At 46.5% G+C, this 12255-nt stretch overlaps 1 protein-coding gene across 2 annotated transcripts in view; it reads right to left on the reverse strand.

The window, feature by feature from the left end:
• Positions 1-12255, reverse strand: part of ESPN (espin) — a 103477-nt gene that overhangs the window by 49276 nt on the left and 41946 nt on the right. For both annotated transcript variants that reach the window (XM_033156552.1, XM_033156550.1), the window contains exon 7: positions 11657-11928. In XM_033156552.1, coding sequence (XP_033012443.1) covers positions 11657-11928 — 272 coding nt within the window. The remainder of the gene's footprint in view (positions 1-11656; positions 11929-12255) is intronic.

A 12255-nucleotide genomic window follows, 5' to 3' on the forward strand; every position in this document is an offset into this window, starting at 1 on the left:
TAGCAGTACTGTCCATCTTGGTAAGCAAAAAAAGGAGGAGCAGTATTCAATTAAGTTTTACTCAGAGGAGAGCCACTGAAATTAAGAAAAACTAAGGCCCATTCATTTCAGTGAGTAAAATTTAGTGGAAAGCCACCTAAACAATGCAACAAATTAACACAGGTCGATGTCAAACCATGGGCCTCGGGCACTTTGCAGTCCTACCAGTCTGCAGCGCAAAAAACAAATCCCAAAGAGGAGTCAAACTGGACTCACAACCCCAATGCAAACAAAGGGTACTTCCAGACTATTGCCATTTTCTGGTGGGATCCCATCACGTATCAGAAAAATTAAAGGTAAAGGGACCCCTGACCATTCGGTCCAGTCATGGACGACTCTACGGTTGCAGCGCTCATCTCGCTTTACTGGCCAAGGGAGCTGGCGTACAGCTTCCGGGTCATGTGGCCAGCATGACTAAGCCGCTTCTGGTGAACCAGAGCAGCACATGGAAACGCCGTTTACCTTCCCGCTGGAGTGGTAGCTATTTATCTACTTGCACTTTGACGTGCTTTCGAACTGCTAGGTTGACAGGAATCAGCAAAATTAGGTTGGGATAATATAGTTGAATTATATTATAGTTTGAATTATGGTGCTGGAGGAGACTCTCGAGAGTCCCATGGACTGCAAGAAGATCAAACTTATCCCTCCTTAAAGAAATCAGCCTTGAGTGCTCACTGGGAGGACAGATCCTGAAGTTGAGGCTCCAGTACTTTGGCCACCTAATGAGAAGAGAAGACTCCCTAGAAAAGACCCTGATGTTGGGAAAGATGGAGGGCACAAGGAGAAGGGGACGACAGAGGATGAGATGGTTGGACAGCGTTCTCGAAGCGACTAGCATGAGTTTGGCCAAACTGCGGGAGGTAGTGAAAGATAGGCGTGCCTGGAGTGCTCTGGTCCATGGGGTCACGAAGAGTCGGACACGACTGAACGACTGAACAACAACAACAATAACAACAACAACAACAACAACAACATAGTTGCCTGGGAGGTTTCGCACAACAAGCCCACTTCCCCCAAAGATCAGACTTTTTTTTTACAAAAAGAAAAGTTATGGGAAAATGTCCTGGATAGTGTGGGATAAGACTCGACAGAAGGCCATCTAACCTCCTGGCCAACATATAAGGATGACTGCTCAATAAACTGGTCATCTGGGAAAAGCTCAATGGCTCCCCTAAGGGAAATTCAGCTTCCCTTGTTGCAAGATTTGACTTCTCTGCTCCACCTTTTCCTCCTCCATCTCTCCTCTTTTCTGCTTAGGCGGTTTCCTCTTCCCGCTAAGCCACATTGAAAGGAGAGGTATTCAATAGTTAATGCACCTCCAGCTGCTGGGATCATTATCTGGGTTAATTCAGGCATTGTTTGTGGAGTGATTCAGCCAGGATTCTGTTGAATCCCCCTTGAAGGCTGGAGCGGAGGAAGCTTTCTCTCTTTTCCCCCCAGGAAGGCTGAAGACAGCTTGAATGAGGGATCACAGCCTGCGCTGGGTCCCTTCAGCCTGGAGGCATGCCTGGCGAAACAGAGTGCTTCGGTTTTTGTACTGTAATAACAATTAAAAATGTATATATCTATATATATCTACTAATCTCAAAAGCAAAAGCAATGCAAACTCGAACAGCATACACTGACAAAACAGCAACAATCGTATAACTCACAAGGCACCACAAAATCATAGAATCATAGAGTTGGAAGAGACCACAAGGGCCATCCAGTCCAACCCCCTGCCAAGCAGGAAACACTATCAAAGCATTCCTGACAGATGGCTGTCAAGCCTCCGCTTAAAGACCTCCAAAGAAGGAGACTCCACCACACTCCTTGGCAGCAAATTCCACTGTCGAACAGCTCTTACTGTCAGGAAGTTCTTCCTAATGTTTAGGTGGAATCTTCTTTCTTGTAGTTTGAATCCATTGCCCCGTGTCCGCTTCTCTGGAGCAGCAGAAAACAACCTTTCTCCCTCCTCTATATGACATCCTTTTATATATTTGAACATGGCTATCATATCACCCCTTAACCTTCTCTTCTCCAGGCTAAACATACCCAGCTCCCTAAGCCGTTCCTCATAAGGCATCGTTTCCAGGCCTTTGACCATTTTGGTTGCCCTCCTCTGGACACGTTCCAGCTTGTCAGTATCCTTCTTGAACTGTGGTGCCCAGAACTGGACACAGTATTCCAGGTGAGGTCTGACCAGAGCGGAATACAGTGGTACTATTACTTCCCTTGATCCAGATGCTATACTCCTATTGATGCAGCCCCGAATTGCATTGGCTTTTTTAGCTGCTGCATCACACTGTTGACTCATGTCAAGTTTATGGTCTACCAAGACTCCTAGATCCTTTTCACATGTACTGCTCTCAAGCCAGGTGTCACCCATCCTGTATTTGTGCCTTTCATTTTTTTTGCCCAAGTGTAGTACTTTACAATTTTCCCTGTTAAAATTCATCTTGTTTGCTTTGGCCCAGTTCTCTAATCTGTTAAGGTCATTTTGAAGTGTGATCCTGTCCTCCGGGGTATTAGCCACCCCTCCCAATTTGGTGTCATCTGCAAACTTGATCAGGATGTCCTCAAGCCCATCATCCAAGTCATTGATAAATATATCAGCCATCCGAACAGATATAACTCAAGACCATTACAAAACCCAAATGTATTGATGGCTACTAGGTTGGAGGCAACAAATGTATATGAATAGCAGTTGTTGGAAGGCACAGAGAGGGTGAGTGACATTGTGCTCAGGTCCTGCTTGCGGGCTTCCCAATTGGGGCATCTGGGTGGCCACTGTGAGGACAGGATGCTGGACTAGATGGAGTATGCAGCACTTGACAATGGCAGCAAAAAATAATAATAGTTTTTTTTAAAAAAAATCACTTGGGTCACTTCAGCCAATCAGATTAAATCTTCAGCACCCGGTCCTGCTGGTTGCGTAAACCAGCCCTAAGACGCCAACACTTCCACCCCCCAGGGCAAGACGCTAATAGGGGAATGAGCTGCTGCCAAAGCGGATGATTTAAGGAATTTTTGCCTAAGCCCGATGCTGTGGGTTTAAGGCCTTTGTGCCACTAGCTGTGCAGGGGGAAGAGGGGTCACATTGCAGAGAAACTGGAGACTTGTGTATTTATTTCCCAGCAAAGGTATCTGTGCCACACAATCCAGCCGCCAACAATAGACCCTCGGCCTTGGATGCACTTCCTCAAGCAGGGCCTGACACTGAATCTTCACCCTACACATGTGTGTGCGCGCACACACACACACCTGCATGTCAGAGGCAGAGGATGGATCTGGCCCCATCTTCCTAAGGATTTGGCAAGACCTCCCCCCCCCCCAGTGCTTGGCAAAGGGGTGAGAGCCGAATGCTTTGCATGCAGAAGAAAGCCATTGGCTCAACTCTCAACATCTCCAGGTAGGAATGGGAGAGACACTGTTGGAATACACTTCGTGGATCCGTTAAAGATCCGCGGTTATTTGTTTATTTTAATGGTTATTAAGAACTACTTTTCGTATCCTTCCACTTAAAAGTGAAAGTGGAAGTAAGAATGAAGAGGCACTTTGCCATTAGGATTACTCCGCCCTTAACTTGTAGTTCCAGTAATGTTTCAAAATTATCAATGGACGTTTATCCTGCTTCCCGCCTTTTTGGAGGGCAGCAACAGTGGTTTTATTGGTTGAATTATTGATTGTGATGTCATACCTGTTCCTAAATAAAAGGCTGAGGCTCCCCGCTTAGGCACGTTCTTTTACGTTTTGTTTAGTTGGATTTCAGTTAGGTCAAGTTTAGTTTAAGGGTTTTGGGAGCGGGCTGGATGGGTTTCTTTTAGTTAGGTTTAGTTTGCGGAAGATCTTTTGGTGAGGTTTTAGTTAGGCTTTTAGGTTTAGCCTAGGGCTAGATTTGCGGAAGATTTCTCGGTTTAGTTTTATTTAGTTAGCATCGCGGAAGAATTGGCGCGCAGGGACTGAGAGCTTAGGGAAACTTAGCTTAGGGCTAGAAGACGAGCCTACGCGGGTTTTGCCAAAGCCACAAAAGAAAGATTCGGTGTCTGTCGTCATTTGGGGAAAAGGGTAAAGGTTTTAGGATTTTTAATTTCTGTCAAAAAAATCTCATGCTTAGACAATATCCTTGGTTTGGTTTCCTTTATTGATCAATGATAGTGCAGGAGGTTACAAGTAGTTCCAATTCAGATTCGAGGCATCCATTAGTTTTCGAGGCATTTATTTAGTTTCGAGGCATCCACTTACTCACGCACCTTCAGAGTCATTTTCCGTCTTACTCAGCAACCTTCAGATAGTGAGACTTGGCCGGCGCCCGTGCCCATACGCACGCGGAACGCTGGCCGCTTTTCCCCGGCAACTGGTACCTCGTGCGTGGGTAGCTTAGACTCACGCACGGGGAGCTCCAGCACCGAACCCCGGCAAGACACTTGAGTCTGAAAACCTTGAGAGCTGCTGCCCATCAGTGTATGTACTCTGGAGCTAGATGGTAAGAACACAGCAAAGTGCCTTCTACCGAATCAGACCATTGGCCCACTTAGCTCAACATTGTCTCCGTTAACTGGCAGCAGATCTCCAGGGCCTTGGGCCTAGGATCTATCCCAGCCCGACCTGGCCGTGTTGGGAATTGAACCTGGTGCATTCTTCCTGCAAGGCAGGCACTCTACCACCAAGCTACAATGGCCCTTGCCAAAGGCTCCGGCTCAGGATTGGTTCCCTAGGTTCCCACATGTGGGGCGTAGCCTGAAAGAACAGTCAATTGCAGAGCAGGAAGGGACTCCGAGGGTCATCTAGTCCAAACCCCTGCAATCCAGGGATTACAGCTAAGGAATCCCTGGCAGATGGACAGCCAATATCTGCTTTAAATCTCCAGGTCTACCATTTTCTGAGGCGGTGTATCCTTGTAACGGCATAGCCACTGACAAAAGCACACCTTGAATCTTGTAGCTACACAACGAGGCCCTAAGAAAGCAAGTGTCCGTTTTCAAAATGGGGGCGTGTTTCCTTTTGCATCAGTGTTTCCGCAGGCATCAGAGGAAGACACAGCCCCTCTTGCGGTGTTTCAACACAGTTACTTACCCAGGGAGAGGGCCTTCTTGGCAATGGCGCCCTCCCTGTGGAGTACATTTCCGAGCAAAATTCGAAGTGTTGGTGCTGACCTTTAAAGCCCTAATGGCTTTGGCCCAGTATACCCGAAGGAGCGTCTCCGCCCGCACTGTTCAGCCAGGACACTGAGGTCCAGCGCCGAGGGCCTTCTGGCGGTTCCCTCATTGCGAGAAGTGAGGTTACACAACTATCTGACTTTTAGAAGACATCTAAAGGCAGTCCTGTTTAGGGAAGTTTTTTAAATATGTGATGAATTATTGTATTTTAATATTTTGCTGGAAGCCACCCAGAGTGGCTGGGGAAACCAAGCCAGATGGGCGGGGTATAAATAATAAATTGTTGTTGTTGTTGTTGTTGTATATAATAAATTCTTCTTCTTCTTCTTCTTCTTCTTCTTCTTCTTCTTCTTCTTCTTCTTCTTCTTCTTCTTCTTCTTCCTCCTCCTCCTCCTCCTCTTGCTGTTGTTGTATGTCATGGAGATAAAGAACTGCACAACTTTTAGAAGACATCTGAAGGCAGCCCTGTATTGGGAGGTTTTTAAGGTTTGACATCTTGTTATGTTTTTATATGTGCTGGAGGCCACCCAGAGTGACTGGGGAAACCCAGCTGGAAAAGTGGTGTATAAATAATAAAATTCTTATTATTAATATTAATATTTCAGGGGTGCCCACAGCCCACCACCAGAACAAACACAACAAATGCTTGAGGACTTTATATGGTCCACGTTTTAAAGTGAGCTGACCAGATTTGCAGCTCCATGACCAGTACATGGCTAGAAATGCAGGCTGCCCTTCACTTTTTGCTCTGCTCCAAATTTTGCAGGATATTTCTCGGTTCAAAAACACACTGAAATGCATATAGGTTAGGTTAAAACACACACAAAAAATCCATATTTTAAGGTAACATGCATACCAAAAATTGCATAGTTTGTTGGATAAATGTTCAAATATAATGCACGTTTTCATGCTTTCCTTAAAAAATAAATACAGTGACAGCTCGGGTTACAAACACCTCAGGTTACAAACACTTTGCGTTACAGACTCTGATAACCCAGAAGTAGTACTTCAGGTTAAGAACATTGCTTCAGGATGAGAACAGAAATCGCTCACCAGCGGCATGGTGGCAGTGGGAGGCCCCATTAGCTAAAGTGGTACCTCAGGTTAAGAATGGTTTCAGGTTAAGAACGGACCTCCGGAATGAATGAAGTTCGTAACCAGAGGTACCACTGTATAAGCAGATTGGTGTGGAAACAGAATGAGTTGGATTTGTGAATAAATAAAGGAAGCAGACAAAGGCCTGAGACAGATCTGTCCAACCTTTAACACATGCCAGCATTAAAGGGTTTGTGTGATTGTGAAAAAATGATTTCTGTAATTCTCAGTGCATCTATTCCTTTTGCAGATTTTTTTTTAAAACCAAGATGCTGGAGTCCCCCATCCTTATTACCTAGATTGTGGGAGTTAGTACAAAACTTTACCAGTATCAGAAAGCCTGTATATGGCACGGGGGAAGTGTAGAATGTGGGGCAAAGAAAATGTGGTTTTCTTAGCAACTTCAGCTTACATTTTATGAAGTAAGTTTCAAGCCCTCTCACAATAGAAATCTGCTTGTTGAAAACTTAGCAGGCAGAGAAGAGGAAGAATGAAGTGTTCCAGTGCTGGCTTCCTTTCCCATAACCAGCAGATGCACCACAGAATAAATTGGAGGAGGAGACTATTAACATGTACGGAAATTATGTAGGTCTCAGAGTGAAGCTTTGCTCAATCCTTGCAGGGATATCTGATTTGGGATACGTGCATTACACCTGCCAAACATTTGGCAGCGAGAGGATGAGGAGAGGATGCAGAGAGGTCCTCCAACGGCAACATCCATCAACTGTGTCCCCATTTAGAAATGGACCTGCCACAGTTATACATACATGGCTCTTATCCAGCCTAGACTGCCACAATGCTTTTTACATGGGGCCACCCTTGGAGAGGGAAACAGACCCACTGAAATTAATGGACATGATTAACTTAGGTCCCTTCATTCCACTGGGTCTAGTCTGAGTAAATCTTAGTTGGAGACAACTCTCTGAATTGATTGGACTTGACATAAATATCAGAGGATCCAGCATTCTGCTTATTGTGTTCTGCTTATTGTTCCTCTCAGACGCAGCCACTGATCTCAGAGACTCCATGCTGCAAGGGACACCCATCATGGCTCGATTCATCCCCTACCCCTGCATTCAGTCACTTGCCACTCAGGAGCCAGCCTTCCAAATCCTTCAGCAGCCAGCAAGAGACCTCAAGGGACTCAATGAACCATTTATTTCCTGGAAAAAATATGTCCAGTAGCACCTTAGATACCAACTAAGTTTGTTCTTGGTATAAGCTTTCGTGTGCATGCATACTTCTTCAGATACCATTTATTTCCCTTTATTTTATATTTTATTTTATTTTATTTTATTTTATTTTAAAAGCCTTCCCCTATCCCTCACAGTCTGCCAGAAAGGGACCTGGTTGTGGGTCTAAAAGTCACAGTAGCAGCCAGGCCACTTCCAAGCTGCTGAGTCTGCAAACTGGACCACATTCCTGAGCCCCAAACCAGGGCTAAGGGGGAATAAAAGGGCCGGTGCAATTAACCAAATTACAAATGGAGCCATCAATTTTTCCTAACTGCAGCCTGTTGTCATGAGTCAGCCGGGAGGAGTGGGGCCAACAAGCCAGCTATTGTTCCTGACAGCTCTCTGTCGCTTCACATCATAGACAGGCAAGCAGGGACCAAGACCGCTTGCACTCCATCACCATCCCAAGACAAGAGAGAGGAATGGGAAAGGACAGGATTGTGTCAGGCAGGTGTGGGGTATTCTCTCTGCAAAGGTCGAAGCTTAGCTTTGGAAGGTCTTTTTAATTATTACATATACTTTCATCCCTCCCACGATCTCCACCATCATTTCATTACCTGCCCTTCACCCTGAGGTGGGTTACAACTATTTAAAAATATCGCGACTATTCAAATATCCGAAGGGCTGTCACAACATGGAAGGTGGAGCCAGCTTGTTTTCTGTGGCTCCGGAGGCGAAGACCCAAACCAACAGATTCAAATGGCAAGAAAGGATATTCTGAGTAGACATTGGGAAGAACTTTCTGACAGTGAGAGCTGTCCAGGAGAACAGACTCCCTCGGAAGGTGTTGGATTCTCCTTCATGGGAGGTTTTCAAACAGGAATCCATCTGTCAGGGATTCTTTAGCTGTGATTCCTGCATTACAAGGGTTGGACCAGATGACCCTTGGCACCCCTCCCAACTCTACAATTCTATGATTCTATAATCCATGAATGTTCAGAATTAAAAACAGTTGAAACATATTCCATTCACAAGAATGGAATATGCCACAGGTCAGGGTGCATATTCAGCATTTCCCAGAAGCTGTGTAGTGAAGGGGCCAGGAACACCACTCTCTGTGTGTGGAGTTCCACACTTTAGGGGCCACCACAGAGAAGACCCTCTCCTGGGCCACTGCCACCACCCCTTGAACTTCTGAGGGAGTTGGAACCACCAAGAGGAACCCCTCTGTTTATCTTAACACCTGAGAAAGACTGTAGGGAAGGAAGTGGTCTTTCAGGTATGATTTCAGAGGATGTTACAAATCAGTTAAAATACAAACACCTAAAACAAAAAAGCCCAAGTCAGCCGGAGCAGATAAAACGTACCTAAAACCAACTGGAGATCAGCCTTAAGTTCATCTTGAGGAACAGACCTTACAACAACAGACACTAATGCTGGCAACCCAGAAGAAAAGCACAGACAAACGGATACAGTAGGCCTTAACCTGGTGCCAAGCTGCCAGCAGAGTCAGTTCCAGGAATTCATTCCAGGAAAGCAATGCTTCTGAAAACCAGTTGCTGGAAATCACAGGAGAGACTGTTTTTGTGCTTGGATCCTGCTTGCTGGTTACCTGAAGGCATCTGGTTGAGAACAAGATACTAGAGTGGGTGGGCCATTGGCCTGATCCAGCATGATTGTTCTTATGTTCAAAGCTGTGGGGCCACCACAGAGAAGGCCCCGTCTCATGTCACACACACCCCATGCATCTCCCTCAATCAGACTTGGAAGGAAGAGATACTTCGAAAGCAAAACTTTGCCTCAGCATGGGAGACACAGCAAGGACCGATGGGAAACTCTTTCTGGGTGGCAACAAGCCAAGAAAGTAAAGTCTGTGTGAAGGGAGGAAGGAATGGAGGAAGACATTTGCACAGTAACCCTAGGGAAAGCTCAGCATTGAGAAGAGTCACAACCCTACATACTTGGAGCTAGAGGCTCACAAAGATCTTTCTGGTTGAATGACGAGGTTTTGAGGGTTCTGAGAGCACCCACAAGTTGGGGAGATTTCAGAGCAAGGAGGACACTATGCCAAGGTGCAGAGTCATACCACAACATGAGACTGTGTCCAATTCTGGGATCACGAGGTTCTCAGGGGAGGCAGCCAATGTCCCAGTCAAGCAGAAAACATTCAGCACCTTGGAGAGCTCCAGGGAGCCCTGCTGAGGTGCCTATAGGAGATGTTGTTTCTGTAGGGAGCTGGAGTCAACTCAAGTATTACTTAGGCCGGCCAGCCAGTCCCAACCCTGGAGTCCCAGACGGTTAAGATTAGCAAAAACATCCCATGAAGGAGAAGCAAAGCGGCGGTCATCATCCAACCAGCAGAGCAGACAGAAATCCCTTTGCAAAGTGGGGAGAAGAGAACAGTGGAAGGACTGGCCAAGCCATGGGCCTGCTGCAACGACCAACATTTTCCCCTAAGGAAGAGTCAGCCAGATCTTCTGGGAACTAAGGTGGGGAAGGGTCTCTGCCTAGTGCATGCAGGTCTGATGGGAAATGCAGCAAGGCCTCCCCTGACGTCCCAAGTGCTAAGGCGTTCAGAAGCGGATAGTCCTTTAAGGATCCTTGTCCTGAGCTGTTTTGCAATGCTTTAAATGTAGTGGCCTGCCCTACGACTGGTAAAATTGGTACAGCATCACAGGCTCCAGCATCACAGGGTCAAGAAGTTAGCAGCTGTGTTTTGGCTCAGTGAGGCTTTCCCAATATTTTTCAAACGAAGCCCCTGCAGCGATCCAGTGTTATAGTAACTGCAGCATGTCTGACCGGAGTAAGGAGAATCAGCTTTTTTTTTTTTGTTCTCTCTGAGAAAGGGCACTCAGGTTCTTGTAGGAACCTGACTAAGCTGGCCAAAGGTGGTCCTCTCCGCCTTCAGCTCCAAAGGCGCATCCAGCATCACTTCCAAACAGTACTTCCTGACTTTTCAAGCAGTGTTCTAAACCATCTGAGATGGAAGATGCTCCCCAAGTCTATGCCTAAACAAGCACATGCAGGCATGTGCTCAAACCTCTACAGCAGTAATAATAATAATAATAATAATCATAATCATAATCATAATAATCATAATAATTTTATTATTATAAATAATAATAAAATAATAAGCCACTCTGGGCGGCTTCCAGTACTGCACTGGCACCCGCAAATAAGTCGCACCATATAAAACGCACCCACAAATAAGTCGCACCATTAAAATTCAAGGCTTATTTACAGGTGTGGCCCACCTCTTGGAACTACCACTTCCCGGCACTACCTCCCCAAGCTGGCACCGGGGGAGGCTTGGGAGTGGTGGGTTGTCTGTGCGCCATTGCCCCACGCTCCCGGGCTGCTTCCTGGGGGGGGGGAGCCATGCCGCTTTGCCGGCAGCCTCCCTCCCTTTCCCCTTCCTTACGTGGTCGGGATGGGCACCATTGTCCTGCACCCCCAATGGCTCTTGTGGGCAGCTGTTTATGCCGCGATACCGTACGGTCATGAATATAAGCCACACTTTAACTTTTCACAATCAGAATTTGGGGGGGGGGAGTGTGCCTTATATTTGAGCCAATACGGCATATACAAAAACACAATAATGCATTGCAAAAACAGTAGTTGCAAAACCTTATTGGGCCAACATAAACTCATCCCCACTGCCCCTTACCCTAATATATTTAAAAAAGCATCATTCAGAATCATTGTTTGCAGAACCCAATATAACAGTGCAATAAAATTTAAAACAGTAACCATTTATTTAAGATCCAATTAAAACTATGTAGTTTAATTAAGTCAACAACACTGATGAACTCGATCTGGTAATATCAGCTTTTCAAAGTCAATTGCACCTTCTGTGCACCCCTTGCCTGTTAGTGTCCCCCTAGGTAATCCCACCGTCTGCTTTGGGACCCACTGCTCTATAGACATCTACAACAGACTTCGTCAACCTGGTGCCCTCCAGCTGCGGTCCAAAATATCTGGAGGGTCCCAGGTTTATAACATGGTGCCTGAGGGGGCTTCCTATATTTGAAAACCATGACTCCAGAGGAATCCTATGCACCCTTTATGTCACTGCTGGTCTTCCCACCTACTCAAGGTCAGTTTGGGATCTCCTCCATCGCACCAAGAAACTGCAAGAGAAAGCCAAGACAGCTTCCGGCACAAAGCTTAGCATTTCTCAAAAGGGTCCTGCGGCATCCTGGGCCTTACCTCCCTCTTGAGGGCTTCGCTCTCCACGTGGCGGAGATTGTTCTTCGCCTGCACGTAGATCTCGGCCGTGTGCTGAACCTCTGGGGGGTTTGGCGCCGGGTAACCAGGAGGAGGAGGGAGCACCTTGGTATCGGGGGGTGGGGGAGGCGCCGGGAAGTTTGGAGGTGGGGGTGGGGAGGCCTCACCCCCCTTCTTGTTCTGCCCGGGGGCGAGGTCAGGGTTCAGCATGTCCATGTAGGTTTGCATATCTGTGATCGTCGTACCAGGAACTCCTGGAACAAGGAGTCGGAGAGAGAAGGAGAGAGAGAGAGAGCGCAGACTGAAATATTCTTTGAAATTTGCAATGCTTTAAAACAGCCTTTGAAATACCCTTTGACATTGGCAGTCCTTTGAAATATCCTTAGAAATTTGCGCTTCTCTGTTTTGTAGCAGAGGTCTCAAAAAATGAGTGCACAACATATGGGAAACACAAGGTTAGCCCTGCTGGGTCCACCTAACTCCAGCATCCTTGCAGCTTTCTACATGGTCCAACCAGAAACATCCAGGAAGCCCACAAAGCCTGAAGGCAAGAACCCTCCACAGTTGTCTGTCTCCAGCGG

This window comes from Lacerta agilis, chromosome 8 (genome assembly GCF_009819535.1).
Source record: "Lacerta agilis isolate rLacAgi1 chromosome 8, rLacAgi1.pri, whole genome shotgun sequence".
Lineage (NCBI taxonomy): Eukaryota > Metazoa > Chordata > Lepidosauria > Squamata > Lacertidae > Lacerta > Lacerta agilis.